At 38.9% G+C, this 18113-nt stretch overlaps 1 protein-coding gene across 5 annotated transcripts in view; it reads left to right on the top strand.

Annotated features, from left to right (window-relative positions):
* The window catches only part of dgkg (diacylglycerol kinase, gamma), a 133657-nt gene extending 122728 nt beyond the window's left edge, over window positions 1-10929 (top strand). For 4 of the 5 annotated variants that reach the window (XM_079821271.1, XM_079821270.1, XM_079821267.1 and 1 more), the window contains 3 exons: window positions 6877-6997; window positions 7808-7868; window positions 9204-10453. In XM_079821271.1, coding sequence (XP_079677397.1) covers window positions 6877-6997; window positions 7808-7868; window positions 9204-9302 — 281 coding nt within the window. In that variant the 3' untranslated portion in view covers window positions 9303-10453. Of the gene's footprint in view, window positions 1-6876; window positions 6998-7807; window positions 7869-9203 lie in introns of all 5 variants that reach the window. The other variant, XM_079821269.1, reaches the window with a different exon arrangement.
* Window positions 10930-18113: the final 7184 nt, after the last annotated feature.

Genomic DNA, 18113 nt, shown 5'->3' on the forward strand with positions numbered 1-18113 from the left:
TCGTGTCGTGAGGAAAATAAGGCTCCCGTCAATTTTTTCCCCTCCCTCTCTTTATTATTATTTTATTGCTGCTTTTGGGGCAAACGAACAAGAGGCTGTGTGTTTGATAATAATACGTTTGCTCCACAAAACAAAAGGCTGACAGTAAATACACAGTTGGATATAGCATACAGCATATGTGAATATATTATTACTTGTCTTTTTGGGATTTACAGAATTTTCATAATAACTGGTTGACTATATTTTGTTTGCAAAAAAATGAAACAAATCCCAGCCGTTAATACACACGCTTTAAAAAGTTGAGCCATGGCACTAATACAGCAGATTGAGTTTGAATCTGGCATGCAACATTTCTTGGGACATTCCCAGGCATTTGCTGTCCTCTCTATACTGATAATATAAAGTGTCCAAGATTGGATAATGGATATTTAATTGTTCATGCTCATTTTCCTTATTTTTACATTTAGAGTAATCCAACGCTCACTTAAAGTTCATCTTTAAAAACGCTAATAATTTAAAAACACACTGACAGGGAGTGCAGAATTATTAGGCACGTTGATTTTCTGATCATATTTTTTTTCCAGGCACATTTGACCAATTCCAAACCACAGTAATCCTAATAACTACTATTGATTTAGTATTTAATAATGTATAAGTGATATATAATTGTTCATGAAGGCTGGAAATGAAAATCACCTTATATTCAGGTGTGCAGAATTATTAGGCATGTTTTCTTTTACAGATAAATTGAGCCAAAAAAGAGATTTAACTCAGACTGAAAAGTCAAAAAGTATTAAATGCCCATGAGAAGGATGCAATACTAATGCAATACTAGACATTGCAGTTAAGGCATGACCATTCTTCATGTATTTTACAACACTTCAGCTTGTGATTCTTATCTAGTGGGGGTCATTTTTTAGGATTCTTTACCTAACTGAAGTCTCTGAGATCCTGACACCTTGCACTTCCGCAAGGTTGCAGCTCTGGAAAATGGTGGCGCTGGAGACTAAAGGGTTCCTGATGGTTTCACCCTTAATTCTTCACCTTAATTCTTAATTCTTTTGCAGTTAACAGGTGTCTTTTCTTCACCACCTGTTTTTGTCAGATCCTGCTGACCCAACGAGCATTTCACTGTCCAATGGTCACGCCTTAACTGCAATGTCTAGTATTGCATTAGTATTGCATCCTTCTCATGGGCATTTAATACTTTTTGACTTTTCAGTCTGAGTTAAATCTCTTTTTTGGCTCAATTTATCTGTAAAAGAAAACATGCCTAATAATTCTGCACACCTGAATATAAGGTGTTTTTCATTTCCAGCCTTCATGAACAATTATATATCACTTATACATTATTAAATACTAAATCAATAGTAGTTATTAGGATTACTGTGGTTTGGAATTGGTCAAATGTGCCTGGAAAAAAAATATGATCAGAAAATCAACGTGCCTAATAATTCTGCACTCCCTGTAAAGGCAATTTTTAGCAAATCTCAAAATGAACATCCATTGTTCATACTGTACATTATAATGTTGTGATGCCTAAAATCAGCTTATTGTACAGGCAGATTATCAATATTTTAACATCACTGCATCCCTAGTTAGCATATTTAAATTATCCAAAATGTTTAATAAATATATGAGACAAGGAATACATAGATTTTAGTCAACGTCGACTATTTGAATTTTGCAGAAATTGGCGAATTAGCATTCTCAGAGTTTTGCAGATGCAGAGTCCATTAAGATGAGTGTGAGGCTGAATATTGTTGCAGTTTTGAGAGCCATTTGTCACTCACATCACTTCATTTTATGAGTGCTGAAGTCCTAATCTGCCCTCTTTGCCTCCCTCTTTTCTTCTTATAGCTCTCAATCCTATTATTCTTTCTGGGAAAAGTCCTGAGATGTATAGAGCTCGCAAAGCATCAAGATCTTTAACATGCTTGTCAAATAGTGGCATTGTGAAGGTGGCTAAAGGATAGCAGGCACAGATTTCTCTGTTGGGGCACTTCATAGCCCTCCATGCGAAGAATACAGTTTGTTCACCTCTCAGCAAACCTCTCCTACCTGACCTTTCAGAGGAGGAGAGTCACAATATCCTCCAGCAAAGATGCATAGTCAGGCAGGTTCAGACCTCTCCACTTCTCATCAATCAATAAACACTTTATAAACACTGGCAGGCAGCTTTTTCTCTTCAGCCAGGTCATGACTCAACAAAAGAGATTCACAGGTCATACCACATGCTGAAAACTATATCACGGAGCTTTGGGAAACAAGCCATTTAGAGACTATTATAATAATACAATTTTGAGAATTTGCTATATGAGTCAAAATTCGTTAAGGGGCAATAATGGGATATATAATTTAATGGGGGCAGTAATTTTTTTTTAAAAGTAGTTTTTTACTATTATTTACAACAGTATCTGAATTTGCTTTGGTTTAAATAAGAGATTATTGTTATAAGAGACAATAAAAACAACTTTGTGCATCAAAACCACTCCTTTCCTGGTAAACATTTTTTTTTTTATTAAAACTTGAAAAAAGTTCAAAATCGATAAATTTGCCACAGCGGAATGTAAAATTTTTGACAAGCCAAACATGTCAGCCATGAAATAATCTTAATTCCATTCCGGCAAGTTAAGTCAAACATAGTTCACACCTTGCGCACTTCATCACGTCCGTCAAAACTTAGGCTGGCTGTCGATTGGAATATTAGAAGTAAACACATCAACACGCGTTCATGGGCATCAATAACTTCACTGAATACTGGCCGGCTAAGAAATAAATAATTACCTTACAATCCATCTGTTTTCAAATCCACATCATTTGAATATCACAACATTGATGTCTGTCAAAAAATAATGTGCATAGTACACAGTATTTACGAGAAGCAGAGGTCCAGGGAGTACATGCATTTCCTGGAAAACGACACTATCGTTTGTTTTCAATCCTTCATCGCTTTCCGAGAAGAGGGAAAAAATGGCGGCCTGAGTGACTTTAACATGCTGTCTGTCAAAAAGGAGAGCATGCATAAAACATAACGCACGTGTGTATAAATTTGTTCTTCACTCGCTGAAATTGAGTCGGAAGGATCAGGGAACTGAGTGAAATACTTCATGCTGTATGCTAGAGAATAAACGCCAATCCAACTGAAAAACGTTGCCGGGTTCAACATTGTTCAATGTGTGTTGGTTTTGACTGACATTTTTTATGCGCAAACTACACATTCTGTTTCTGAAATTCCTGATTTGAATATTTTCAGTAATTTTCTATTCTCGACTGATCTTTTTTTCATAATTTTGTCAATAGATGAACTGTTAAATGAGATTCCTGTAGACTCTCATGTTGATGTAATATATAATGCTTGACAGGGAATTTTTATAAAATGTAGTTTGAATACTATCTTCTCAGTTGTTTAAAAGATTAAGGCAATTATCAAAGTGTGATCAAATGTTGTTTATTTTTGCATTTTTACATGACTTGTTACATTTAATTACCCATTAGCAGAGTTTGACTTAAGTCCTCTGCTTAATGAAATGTGGTGAAGTCTCTCATAGAAGTCCTTGTTGGGTGAGTAGGCGTTCCTGGAGTGTACTAAGCGCCGTTTAGAAGTTGGCCACGTTCACCGAGGACAAGTTTTGTGATATGTGCCGTGAAAATTTGCTCTGTGAAATATTTAAACTTGACAATGACTCACTAACATGCTCCCTGTGCTCCCTAACATGCAATATTCACAGCTGCTGAATTTATTATCTTAACCTACAGTATCCGTAAAAGAAATCAGAGATGGATTTTTTTCAACGTGTAGTTTGTACTATGGTTTCAAGAGACCTGAACTTTATATTAAAATGTTCTAAATGTCTGGCTTAATTCTGGATTCTGCTGTTAACAGACAGCAGATTTTTTTCTGTTACAGAATTTGTACTTGTTCAATTTGTTAACATTAGTTAATGCATACAATTTCATGAACTAACATCGAACAATACTTTTAATGTTAATTTGATAGAATTTCACATTAGTTAACGTTAGTTAATGCATTAACTAACATTAACAAATAAGCAATACATGTCCAACAGTATTTATTCATCTTTTTTAATGTTAATAAAAAATACAGCTGTGAGCCTTATTGTAAAGTGCTACCGTTAACTTGTAAGGTTAATGTTAATTTCTACATATATTTCTACATTTATATATATATATATATATATATATATATATATATATATATATATATATATATATATATATATATATATATACTTAATGCATGAACTAATTGTAACATGTTGAACCTTGTTGTAAAGTTTTGCCCGAATATTTTAATATGATGAAATTAGTATTTTTAATATTTTGACCTTTCATTGTAAACAAAAGTCAACTGTCCGTTTTGGTCAGTTATTTCTGTCGGGTCAGCATTGGCTGTGATGTTCTCTGGAGCTTGCACAAGTCTCTATCTCATAGGACAACAATAAGCCAGGCGACAGTTTCCTGCCGGGTTGCAAAAGTGTGTCTGTGTTCTGTCAGGTGACATTGTAAAATTATTAACAGAGTTTACAGTGTGTGAAACAACGTACAGCCTCATCTAAACACACCATCAATGCCTGTCTGGACTCTAGGCAGCTGATGGGAGCAAACATAAACTGTTTGCAGATGTGCTTTTAAGTACATGTCACATATCAGAGACCTTTTTTGTTAATGAGAGTCTGGATGAGCTTTGAATTTTATAGGCCGACCCAACATGAGTAAAATTGAAACATCTCTCTCGATCGCTCCGTATGGTGTATATTTGGCTTTAACTTGTGATGAATTCTGGGTTGTGTGGATGTTATGCACCGATCCACTGAACAGCTAGCTAGAGCTTTCACTGATTAGCCAGGAATGTGCGTCAGCTTTTGGAAGGGATGGAGTGTAAAAGCGAAGCGGGATTTATACTACATGGCCTTTTGGACTGCAGGATAGTAACATAGTGTGCCTCATTTTCTTGAGAATGATTTCTCAGTCTTACAGTGTTAGTAAACTCTCATTTTAATTTACAAATGAACATAGGACCTGGTTCTCAGAACATGTCAGAATTAAAGTTTTGTGGCTTTTCGTCCATTTCTTTTAGCACAATTTGGGGTTCCCCAGATGTCCACACTTGTTACAATGGCACCCATATGTTCTAGCAAGAACTCTTAACCACTGGCAATAGTTCATCAAGAAACACCATCATAAGGGAAAGACTATTTGAAATAAAGGTGAAATTAAATTTAAATAGCCTTGGCAATCAAATAAGTTTAATTTGAAACACAAAAAATTACTAACTGGAAAGTTTAAATTGAATTAAAAAATAAAACTAAACTTGAAATTAAAATAAATTATAACTGAATAGTAGCAATTAAAAATGAAAAAATACTGAAACATACAAAAAAATGAAACATAAATATAAGAGGTCATTCAAAATATTAATATAAATAAATATATAAATTACTCAAAAGAGGCTTTCTTCGAAATAAAGAGGCTTTTATAAATCACTCATTTGGTGGGCCTGATTCATTTGTGTGTGTGTGTGTGTGTGTGTGTGTGTGTGTGTGTGTGTGTGTGTGTGTGTGTGTGTGTGTGTGTGTGTGTGTGTGTGTGCGTGTGCGTGTGCGTGTGCGTGTGCGTGTGCGTGTGCGTGTGCGTGTGCGTGTGCGTGTGCGTGTGTGTGTGTGTGTCTGCACACATGGGATACTTGCTGCCATGACCCCAGTGTGCTAGTGTGAGAGAGAGAAAGTTAATGAGTGAGTAAAGGGATAACAATGTTCCACAAGCATTTACTAAAGCCTGGCCTTCTAGTAGGCTTAACCACTGACCTCAATGTCTTTTTCCCTATAGTTATATGCTTATTTTCTATGCTCATTTCTCATGCTACCACCTAAATGCAATTTTACTATCTAATTGTGTAGACTACGGTTTGCTATTGATATGGATTTTAAGATGCTGTTTAGATATTGCTGTATGACTCTCCTGTTCTTCCCATAAGAAAGTCAATTATATCTATAGTATTTTTAATATCACAGTGGTTAGACAGCAATGAGAGATAATCTAATAAATTGAGTGTTTTCCCCTAAATCTTATGGTTCTCGTATTGTTCGCAGTGAGAAAAATACCCCGGTATTCTCAGAATGTGTCACCTTTGGAGTTTCAGAGATCTTCAAGGCATATTTTGTCCAAAAATTTTAATTTTGTCATTTTCTCACCTTCATGTCATTCCAAACCCATAAGACATAAGATATTTTTTATGAAACCTGCGAAATTTCTATCCCTCCATTAAAAGTCTATTATGAGAATGAATATGAAATTGAACGGATTAATCCAAGTCTTCTGAGGAGACACACTTACTTTATAAGATGAGCAGATTTCATTTAGGCTTTTTTCACATATAAACATTGAACATCACGCATCCATAGGCTAGAGCACATCAAATCTCTAAACAAAAGCTCAAATGTGCTTGACCCGCAAGAAGCAATGTGGTTTGTTCCTGTGTCAAACAAGTGTGTTTGAGTTTTGTTTTTGTTACCGGATTTGTTGTGCTCTGTATGTGCATTGATCTGTGTTTATAACAGGTGTATAATGACATTAAGGATGAATAAATGACGACAGAATTTTCATTTTTGGGTGAACTAACCCTTTAATGACGTCAAAAAATGTGCTATCAATCAAAAGATTTCATTATGAACTCATCAAATTCTTACAAGACCATATTATCTTAGCTATGCCATCCACATTAACTAATAATAAATCAATCCAAATCTCCCTTTAGTTCTCCTAATGAATGTCAGGAAAAAACATCTGAGAGAACGTTGATACTTAAATGAAACGACTCAGAATCTATCTGTCTGTTCCTCTCCATCTAAACAGATCTGAGTGATCACCTTCTGGAGGTGGTGGGTTTGGAGGGAGCCATCGAGATGGGTCAGATATACACGGGTCTCAAGAGTGCTGGGCGGCGCCTTGCACAGTGTAACAATGTCACCATCAGGTCAGTAGTTCATGCCCGTCCACATACACATTGACTAAGAGTTCAGTATTTGTCCAGATCATAGACAAACACTCTGTTTTCTAGTGTCCATGGCTCTGAAATGTCTCTCTTCCCCCTCCCCGTCAGCAGGATGTCCTATCTTGGCCAGTGCGGCTAGTAAATCAGACCTTTGACCCACTGTCACTCGCTTTGCCAACAGCTCTAACATTCTGGACCGCTCGTACTTGATGAATAATGATGTTTGCAGCGTGTCTAAACACACACACTGCTCAGTCCTGACGTATGCTAATGAACCAGTGGAGCCTCATCACGTCTGAGGCGCTAGTTCACAAGTTTGTGTTGCCCCGGCTTGCTACACTCCATTAAACACTCATAATGACCTTAACAGTTAGTGCTGAATTGAAGCGAGGTGGTTATTCACAATTTTCACTGCTGTTTCCTCACCTGTACACAGGATGGTCTGCCTACGACCTAATACTTTCCGTAATCTGCATTAATAGGGCATTCATCATTGTCATTCTCCCATGCGGTGTTGCTTTAACTCGGAGTGGCCCTGCTGAAAAGACTAAACTAACTTTTTGTAACTGTGTGTATATGGAGATGGAGGTGCTGAACTGTGTGAGTGTGTTAGTTTAGAGAGTAAGGGGCCTGGCTGGGAATGGGGCTGTGGGAACAAAGGGCACAGTGTTTAGAGCCATCCAGGAAAAGTGTTGTATAGGAGCCTCGTGCTCGCGGTCTGCCTGGTCAATGACCTGACCCGTAACAACTCTGTCTTTCTTTCTTTCTCTGTTCTTGTCTCTCTGTCCACAGGACATCCCGGCTGCTACCCATGCAGATCGATGGAGAACCGTGGATGCAGCCTCCATGCACGGTCAGCTCATTTGATTTTGCTTTCATTTACAGTTTTATTTGAATATCTGAAACACACTACCCATACCCATACACACTACCCATATGACCTATACCAGACAAATTGTCTGACACTGTGACTAAGCAAGACTAAAGAGCACATTATGACATTTGCCAGATTTGCCACGTTGACCAACAAAAATCTACTTGGTTTGAAAGTGACTTCTCTGTGAGCTATGCTTCATACATTGCATACATTTGCACATCTTACTACACTATTGAAAAATAGACCAGAGTTTTTTGCCCATGAAATTTCACTAATGCACTTTAAGACCCTTGAATTGTTTGGTCCGAACCCAAGTACGATTCCATCCCGCAGGTCTTATTTAACATTGTACTTTTCGGTCAGAGCCACGATACAAGTGGGTTGTGATTATCACCGTGAGTACTAGCGACAGCTGTATCTAGTTAACACAGGGAAGGACAAGATGCCAGTTTTGCTGTTTGAAATATGCAGACCATACATCAGCAATCGCACAAACCTGAGTTTAACCTGAATGTACTCCAGACCAACTTTTCAAGAGGGATTGAGTGTAGCTGTTAGGTTTCAGATCAACCAAATGACCAGAAATATGACTTCAAATGGCAAGAGTTCACTACTTGTTTTTGTCCCACGCACCTTGCACGTTGCACCAGAATAACTCTACAATACATCTATCCATAACAGTTGCAAAAGACTATAAATAAAAAACATATTCTGAAAGAGACCACAGTGTCTGTCTGCTCTTTAAGTTCACAAGAGCACCTAATGCAAGATGAAGTCAGATACACCCAAAGCTCAATGATAGGTGTCAATTCTGAGCAGAACCAGTTTCTCCATCTCAGAAAATGTCCTCCTCCGATCTGTTGCAGCTTTGTATATTCAGCCGTCCCAGCGAGCAAACTGTTAATTAAAACACTGTCATGTCACACCCTGCATTGACTGATTACGTCATTAAGAGAGGGGAATAAACATGTAGCTTTCCATCTGCACATTGCGGCAACACAATGTCCTCCACTATATATACATCTCTGTCAGCGCAAGCGCTATAAAAAGTGTGCCGCTGTGCTTTTAGTCCTCTCTAATTTGCCCAACTGTGCAGAGGGGAATATTGGATGTTATTTCAGTTTCAAGGTCAGCTCTCACGTTCTCAAATTTGTGCCTGTTAATTTGGACATGTGTGATTTCTGTCAGCTCATTTGCTGAATGTGAGCGAGACAACTGCTTAAAACAGTGAGTAATTAACAACCAGAAGGATTTAGCCAACTGTTCAGATTTGGTTGTCTTCAGAGAGTAATCTTTCCTTCTTTCCTGCAGATACGGATCACGAATAAGAACCAGGTGCCCATGCTGCTGGGACCACCACAGAAAACTCCCTTCTTCTTCTTCAAGAAGCGCAACAGAAGTCGGGACTAAATGTGGGACTCCAAATATCAGCCACTCTTCAAAAATCACACAAACACACTCAAGCATCTCCACCTTCCTCAGCCTCTTCTTTGTCTTTGGCTAGTGGGACCCAAAGAGAAGAGACTTTTCAAACACTTTAGTGGAACAAATCAATACAAATACAACACTGTAATGGGCCTCTAATGGACTTCATCTCCCAACACAACCTGGCTGAAACAGTTGAACAGACCCACTCTGAGTGTCATGACCACTTCCTGTGTCTTATCATCCAGAACGTCTTATCACAGGCTCGTGACCTGTAAGCTCAATTCCAACCAAATCCCCCCCTACCAGTAGGCCACTGCCTTGGGATCACACTGTGTGCCCTTTCCCCCCTCTTGAGATGGCTCATCAGAAGATACTGCCAATTCCCAAGAGAAAATAGAGAAAGGCAGGACCAGAAGAGCAAGATCCCAGTAAATGGACAAGAAGTGTGTACAAGTGAAAAGAGAAGGAGAGCAGGAGACACCATGATGCATGATAATGTTCTTCAAATGAGAGTTGGTGGTGCACATATGGACGTCACTGGGCCCTGGTTTAGCCTAGCAGGACCAGGGAACAAACTTACCTCCTAAAGGAGCTTACTGAATTATACATCCGTGCATGCAAAGCACTCATTCCAGTGCCTCTCTACGGCCCTACAACATGCCACCACTAAAGAGATGAAACGGTAAACTCATCCATAATGAAGATGTTTAGGGGGGTCTGCTGATAGGGATAGTTTAGACTGGCCCGAAAAAGATTCTGTAGATTCATTTCAGCTTTTGTAGTTTGCCTAGGGCATTTTTGGTGTTCGCCCTCAAGCCGCAAAACTGACCAGTGCAAGTCGTTACAGTTAGCTGGATGTTTATGTAGTACTATACTCCCCTCTAAAACAACAGTGCTAGTGCTCAGTGTGGAGAATGGACCTATAGCCTTTTAAAAAATACAATTAAAGTTTAGAGAACCCTTAGAAAAGACAATAAAACAGTTGTACTAAAACAGTTTTAACAATTATCATTTATCAGCAATGTGGCCATTTGTGCAATAATTTTATTATATTTTTAAGCCAAATCAAAAGTATTGTGCCATTAAGTTTAGGAGAAGATTCCATTTGATTTTCACTGAAATACCCTGCTGATAAAAAAAAAAAAAAACACAAAAAAAATCTTACACCAGCCTATGCTGGTTTGCCTGTCTGTTGGCTGGTTTTTAGAGGGGTTTTGTGCTCTTTCATGATGGTCAGGTCCCTTTAGTCCCTGATGCCGAGTTCACACTGCACGACTTTCAAACTCGTCAGATCACAGTTCTTTTCACACTGCATGACTATCTGCGGTAGCTTTCAGTTGCTGCTGTGTTCACACTGCACGATGGGATGCCGACAGGGGGTTTCACACTGCATGAATGTACAAGAGGAAGAATCGCCGACAACTCTGTCCAGTCTGCAAACTATGTTTTCACAACCAAACACACACGAGATGTGACAAGGAAACAAAGCGAAATCACACGTGCGTCAGACCGGATTTCTTGTGCGAGATTGGAATTGTGATTAAAAATTATAGCCTGCAGAAAGCTTGCGATCCAAATTGTCTGTGCGCTGATTTGTAGCGAAATGGAGAAAAATTAAAAAATTATGGAGGAGGAAATGGTTGGGGAGACGAAGGGAGCAAGGATTGTGATCTGCAAAGAGAGTTAATAATTGCAAATAAAGAGTTTATAATAAATCATTTTGCAATGTGCTGCTGTTGCGGCTGGTCAAGCAAATGCTTGTGCTTTGTTTCTGTTTTATATCTTTTGTAAATAAATCTGTTAAAATACCGATATCGTGTTCTATAACTCCTCCCCGAACTTCCCGCTGCCCTGTATCTTGTTCTCTCATTGGCTGTTGGTCATCGCCAATGTCATTTTCAGTCAGAACTCATTTCACACAACAGGCTTTTGAATCGCCGACAGGTCCAGATATTTAGCATGGCAAATATCTCACAGGCGTCGGCGACTCGTCTGCGATTCTCTCAGATTGTGTCTTTGATCATTTACACTGCGTGATTGTCACTCGCGTGAACAAGCACCGATTGGCCTATGATTTTGGGCATTTGTCTGCGATTTCGCAAAAACCTGTCGGTGGGTCAAAAGCGGGGCTAAAATCGTGCAGTGTGAACTCAGCATAACCAACACAAACATTTGGCATGAAAATTTGGTCAGATTTTCATATGTTTCACTACGAAAAATGGAAGACCAGTTGAATGAAAATCCAACTTCACTCTCTGACAGTAGGTGGCGCTTACAGAAAAGCAGAAAGTCAGTAGATTTATGTAATAGCAGTGGCTCTGCACATGTGACTAAAATAACAAATCTTATCGGTTAGTTTCGGTCTGAACAGATGCATTAACAGTCGTTCATTCAATTGAAATGTTTATCGCACTGAATTTTTGCACCAAACATTTGTCTTGGAGTGAGCAGGCTATTATCCAGCTAAGACAAGCAAACCAGTTTAAGCTGTTTTATGCGGGTTTTATCAGTAAGGTACGATTTGAATGAAATTATTTACAAATGGAACAATAAGAAAATAATAGTAATGCTTTATGACTAAGGTCAATTAATTAACATTAGTCAATGCATTATATGGTAAGAACTAACAATGAAGGTGTATTTACAGCATTTATTAATCTAGTTTAACCCAAATTTATACTGCTGTTCATGGTTAATTCATGTAGCCTATATTCAGAATATATTAAATAATATTCCTTTATACAACCTAAATGCTTAAAACTCTAAGAATATATGTAGAAGTTTGCAGAAGTTAACTGTTAGTTCATGATACTAAATGCATTAACTAATGTTAACAAATTGAATCATGTTATAAGGTGTTACAAAAATAAGAATTTAAGGAAAAAGTTCTATGTATTTCTGAGAAAGTCTGTCCACTGTAGCTTACAGCATCTCCATTCAGAGACGGGCTGAAATCGATCGAGCGCTGGTATTAACACTGAATCCTCTGGTCCTCATCTGTCACAACAAGCTACTGCAGTGGGGTTTGATTTACTGCTGCATGGACAGAGCCTAAATTTAACTTCCTATTTCAGGGAGTGAAACACTATTCCTAATTGCAGCATGAAAACATCAGCTCACAATTTCAGGTCGACAGTTAAGCGGGTGTGATAGCGGTCAAGTTGAATGCAAAGAACGGAAGTTACTTGCAGTTACCGTCAACAACAGTGAGCTTTTTCATCTTTTAGCCCTTCTGAGAAGGCCCATAAAGAGTATTTAACCTAAAGATGCCCACTATGTATCAGTATTTGTATAATCCAAGAGCCTTGTGTGCATATATATGAATGTGTTTAAAGGTATAACTTAATATAGTATCAGGGTTTAGCAGTGATACCCATGATTGACTGTAGCCATCAGGCAGATGGGCCTGATATAGATCCACATGCAGTGATCATCAGAAGCTTTCGCAGTGTGCCATAGGGTGCAAAGGTCTGTGTTGGAACTGTATATACTTATATTTCACCAATACAGAACCGGGGTCAGATTGACTTAAAGTTCAGGTGTGGGCTTTTGAAACTGAGCTCTTACCAGGGTTAGCAGGTTAATGTTCCCTTTAAAGAACACTGAACCGCAGAAGCTACGCCAGTGTCCTAAAAAATGCGAATCTCTCCATATGACCACAGAACTGACGTCCACCTCCAGTCGATGGCTTTATCATAGAAGTTAATGGTGGATTTAGCTAATAGAGCCTCATTGTTTCTGTGGTCATTGGACAGATGGTTTATCCTGTGTGACAGTCTGGTGTTTAAGAACGGCGGTTTGGTTACGAGTGCATGTTTACAACTACTTTTCATTTTACAGTTTAGAATGATTTTAAACAGTCATGTATATATAGATCTTGTTTATATTTTCTCTAAAGTTTAACCACCGCATGCCTGCTGAAACAAAGAAGACAAAGACGTCTGCTTGAAGAGAGACCACGCTGATTGTTGCTACCTTATTAGTTCCACATGATTATATTTTGGACCCTATCCAAGCCCCTTGCATCTTTCAGCTGTACTTTTCCTTGATCCGTTAGTAGCATGTTCATTGTATAAGTACCTCTGTGGCTGTTCTTTGTTCTGTTTAGTATTTTGTAGATGGAGGTTTGGCGCCAATATATGCTGATCAATCGGCAACTGAGGAATGTCACCTATGAGAAATGTAATTTCTAAATCGTACCAATGTCCTCTTCTGTGTGAATAACTGATAGCCTTAACTTACCAATACAAAATAGCGTTTTGCCTGGAGCAAAGAATTTTGCAATACAAGTCAATGTAAAATCAACCAAATGAAGGGGAAAAACTGAGAGGTCAACATCTGTTATGCCGTGTTGCAATAACTCATTTTTGTTAGTGTCATCACACCGGCCTACTCGCTCTCAGCTCTCAGAGAAGGGAGGTGATAGAGCGATGCCCTGCACGTCACAAAGGAGCTCCATGATCTCTGGAACCACATACGTCTTCATTTGTGCGACTGACTGACTTTTATCTATTATTTTTTTAGCTGTCCTAAAACTGTGATTGCTCAATCTGCCCATCACTGTCTCTTCTCTCATAACAATAATCCGATTTTTTCTGTCAAAACCGTGTTGCCTCTTGCAGGGTTGTGCTTTATTCAGAATTTAATTGAGAATGCCTTTTAAATTCTAATTTAATTCCTGAATTGAGGAAGCTAACCGAATACAGAATTGCATTTGTGGTGTGAATGTAAGAAAGCAGAATTTTGCATTTGAAAATGAATTGAAATTCAAAGAAGCAAAAAAAAGTGTGGTTTGACAAATCCTTATTTTAAAGTTTTGCAAAAATCTCTTAAAGTTTGAGGGTTTGTTGCCCCTATGGACAGAGAACGATAGATAGATAGATAGACAGACAGACCTGTTTGGATGAACACTTCTTTTCCCCAGGATGCATTACCTGTGTTGAATTTCTTTGAATTACAATTCATTAAACTATTCTTCCTGTCATTCCAATGAAAATGCATGTAGGACGTGGGCAGTTCTATTCAAATTCCAACTCATAAAGTTCTGAATTTTACCCAACCCTTGCCTCTTGAGATTTGAACCAGAATCTGGGACTAAAATATGATCTTCTAAGCATCACGTTGCCCTCTAACAGTGAGAACTAAACTGATGCTCGCTCTCTCTCTCTCTCTCTCTCTCTCTCTCTCTCTCTCTCTCTCTCTCTCTCTCTCTCTCTCTCTCTAACTCTCTCTCTCTAACTCTCTCTCTCTCTAACTCTCTCTCTCTAACTCTCTCTCTCTGCTCGTCTTACCGGTCTCTTAGAGACAGTATGGCTTATCTCAGTGTAGCTCTATTCTTAGCTGAGACAGATGAACAGTATTGAGCGGCACTGATGCAGTAGAGCCCATATCAACCCTGACTGTGATGTTCTACATGTGTGTTAACTCACTGTCTTATTCCTGCCTTAGGGTTAGTGTGGTTTGTAGCAGTCCATCTTTGTGGTAGGCAACAAAGTTCAAGGACAGGAGTCCTGCAGGCTGAGTTGGGGTTAAAGGGTGAATCGTGCCCTTGACAGACCCACTTAGACTCTGTTACTCTGTTTCTTGTAAGCTGTTGGCATCTATGTTAATGGACAAAAGAGTTTTATTGAATAAACAGAGAGACTGAAGCTCTGTGTCTGGTGTCGGTCTTTGGGTGGCTCGACGGGGATGCTTTCTCACATTTGGCCAAGGCGCCAACACAATCCTCTACTTAACATGATTGAATTTCAGTTCACACAATGAATCACAGATTTCGGTGCTCCTGCACTGATGATATGAGGTTCTCGGGAGAAATGCTGTGAGCTTTTAGTGCTGTACTTAAAATCCACACTGGTCGGTCCTCATGTCAGCATAGTTTCACACTTCACACTTCAGTCATGATTGCACCTGTACAGACTTGCACAAATGAGTTTAAATCGTATGTTGCAGTTGCAAGAAATTGGCAGCTTTTTTTATTCAGTCTTTCCCAAGTAATGGATGTGTTATCCTCCCCACCACAGCACTGCTGACCTGCACACTGAAGTGAGAATGTAATGAGTACTGTCTAGGTTTTGTGGCTTCCTAGACTAAAAGTGTACCTTTATGAGTATAACAGCTTGTCATTGGGGCAGTTCCCTCAAAAGGTATGCATGCATGCTGTAGGTGTTGATAAGGTACAAAGATATGCCTTTGGAAGGTATCGCCCCAGTGACGACCAAACATTAAATCCTCCTCTCCCCCTCTCATTCCGGCTCAGTGTTATTCTACACTCTTAAAAATAGAGTTTCCAGAAAGGTGTTTTCGCAGCAATGCAATAGAAGAACTATCTTGGGTTCCCCAAAAAAACTTCAGTGAAGGATCTTTAAAAAAAATTCTTACACTCTTAAAAATAAAGGTTCTTTATTGGCATTGATGGTTCCATGAAGAACCTTTAAAGGGTGCAACACACGGTTTCTACCAATCTCATGTTAATCTTGAGTAGATAGAGTAGTATCCTTCATATCTCTGAAGAGTCTTTAGTTTTATCAGATTTATAAAAGACAGATACTGTACGCTGTATAGATTCTTTCCGAAAACGGCCGAGCGTGCAGACGTGCAGTGGGCGGAGCTAAAGAGTCACCAGCGCATACACACACAAAATACTTCATCGCATTATCCCTGAATAACATTCGATTCACTGTACATTTGTGTTGTTTTACGTTAAATGCACTTACGCGCCAATTGCCAACAAAACACAGACATTTGATGCAGTTTCACTCAACGCCTGTGGTTTCAACTCATGACCGGGAACAAAAAAACACACCTGCAGAACTCCGTTGTTGCTCCGGATAAATAAACTGCATCCACTGTTCCCTTAACGCTGGGTTATTTTGGAAGCTGAACAAGGTTATCTTTCCCTCACAACCAAAAACACACTTCTTTAGTGACATTGTTGATTTTGTTTTCTAAAAACAAAATGACAGCGCTGCCGACGGCTCCTATACACGCTCATCCGGGAGAAGTGCCCATAAGCAATTCCGCCCTTTATGACTTGGAAAAAACTTTCCGAAACGTATTAGAATCCTGAAGGAGTGTATTTGGCACAGAAATACTCTGTCATACGTCCAACTTGTTTTTTGGAATTTTGGCCATGTTTAGTGTGAGAATCCGACTCTTTAACAGTGTAAATAAGTCAGAATGCTTGAAATAGACCCTTTAACATCCATGAAACCTTTCACAAAAGGTTCTTTATAGTGGAAAAAACGTTCTTTACATTATTTAAAATGTTCTTCACTAATAAAAAAGTGGTTATTTTAAGAACTGTTCAAACCAAAAATGGTTCTTCTATATGGCACCATTTTGAAAACGCTCTAATTGTGGTGTCATGTTGATCACCACAAAAATGTCCATTTCTTGTTTTATTTAAAAAATGTAAAGATAAAACTTTAAAGCAAGGCACTTTTGGAGAACCAATCCATTGACTTAGACCCTAAAAAGTCCATAAAAATGAATGTAAGTGCCTTTATAAAATTATAAGAATCACATTTCTGTTTTTAAATCCTCCAAAAGCTCCAAATATCCATTTGCTTCCATTGTAAGTGCCTAACTGTTTTTTGTCTCTTTTAAAGAAATCAAGGGAAAATTAATTTGAGAGATTATCAATTGTATTAGATGGATGCCCTGTGAGGCTGTATACGACTGTTTGTTTTTGTCAGGCAGCCCTGTGGCCTCTGTGCTTGTAAATACAGCCCTGTTAGAAGAAAAATGCAGATGACACAACAAGAAGCTGTGAGCTGGGGCGAAGCCTACGCTTTTTGGATGTGCGGAGATAATGAGGCAGGAATTATCTCTCCATGAACTATTAATAGTCATCAAGTCCCATCATGTCTCTCTTTGGGAGAGCACCAGTGGCCTGAGGCTGTGTTATCCTTCATTCCACTCTATTAACTGTCTGTGTCAAGCTGATTTTACTGAGTGCATTCCTTGATTCTGGACTCGCCAATCATATTACATGGGTTACATGCGAGATTAAGGTTTCAACTTTCAATTTTTCTTTGTGTTACATATAATACAGGTGTAGGGATGAGATTTGCTGCCCTGTCTTTCACTATTGTCATGTGCAGTACATCTCCTTCCACGGATTAGCCCCCATTTCCAGAGAAGGGCAAGCTGCCAGAACTGTCACACTGACCCAGTCATGGGCACAAATAAGCCCTTCTGATGAGCAGAGCCTCTCTGCGTATCACAGTGAGTGATAGCGGATCGCTTCAATGTTCGTCCCTTAAAACTGTAATGTATCAAAGAGAGAGGTGTGCTTCTGTGCCACTGATTCCAGTGTCACAACCGCTCTGGATTTAAGAAGCAGAATGGAAATGCAATATGCTCTTGGCCACCCTCTTCCCACCTCCCACCACATTAGTGAAAGGTGCTATAAAAAGGAGACCCTGACAGCTCTGCAGTGCTGAAAAGCCCAGCGTCAAGCAGGAGAAACAATGATACCAGTAACTGCATACTGCACATCTCTTTCCTGCTCTCATTGTCCTCCTGTGAAAGTGGGCTCTTCTCGAAAGCCAGAAGGATTTTAAAGATTATCCTCCTCACACTTGACGCTTGAATTTCTCTCGCTCTCTTTTCACAGAAACCGCTCTGTTAAATATAGATTCTAGGACATCTGGCCTTGACCACAATAATACATTGTAAATCCTTTGCACATCACAAGATTGCGCAGTTGATTGTGATACCACTGTAGCAGATAATAAATAATAATATTATTGTACTCTAATCTCTATTTAACTAGCCTACTTGGAGAGACTT

This window comes from Gobio gobio (assembly GCF_949357685.1).
Source record: "Gobio gobio genome assembly, chromosome: 7".
NCBI classification, from domain to species: Eukaryota; Metazoa; Chordata; class Actinopteri; order Cypriniformes; family Gobionidae; genus Gobio; species Gobio gobio.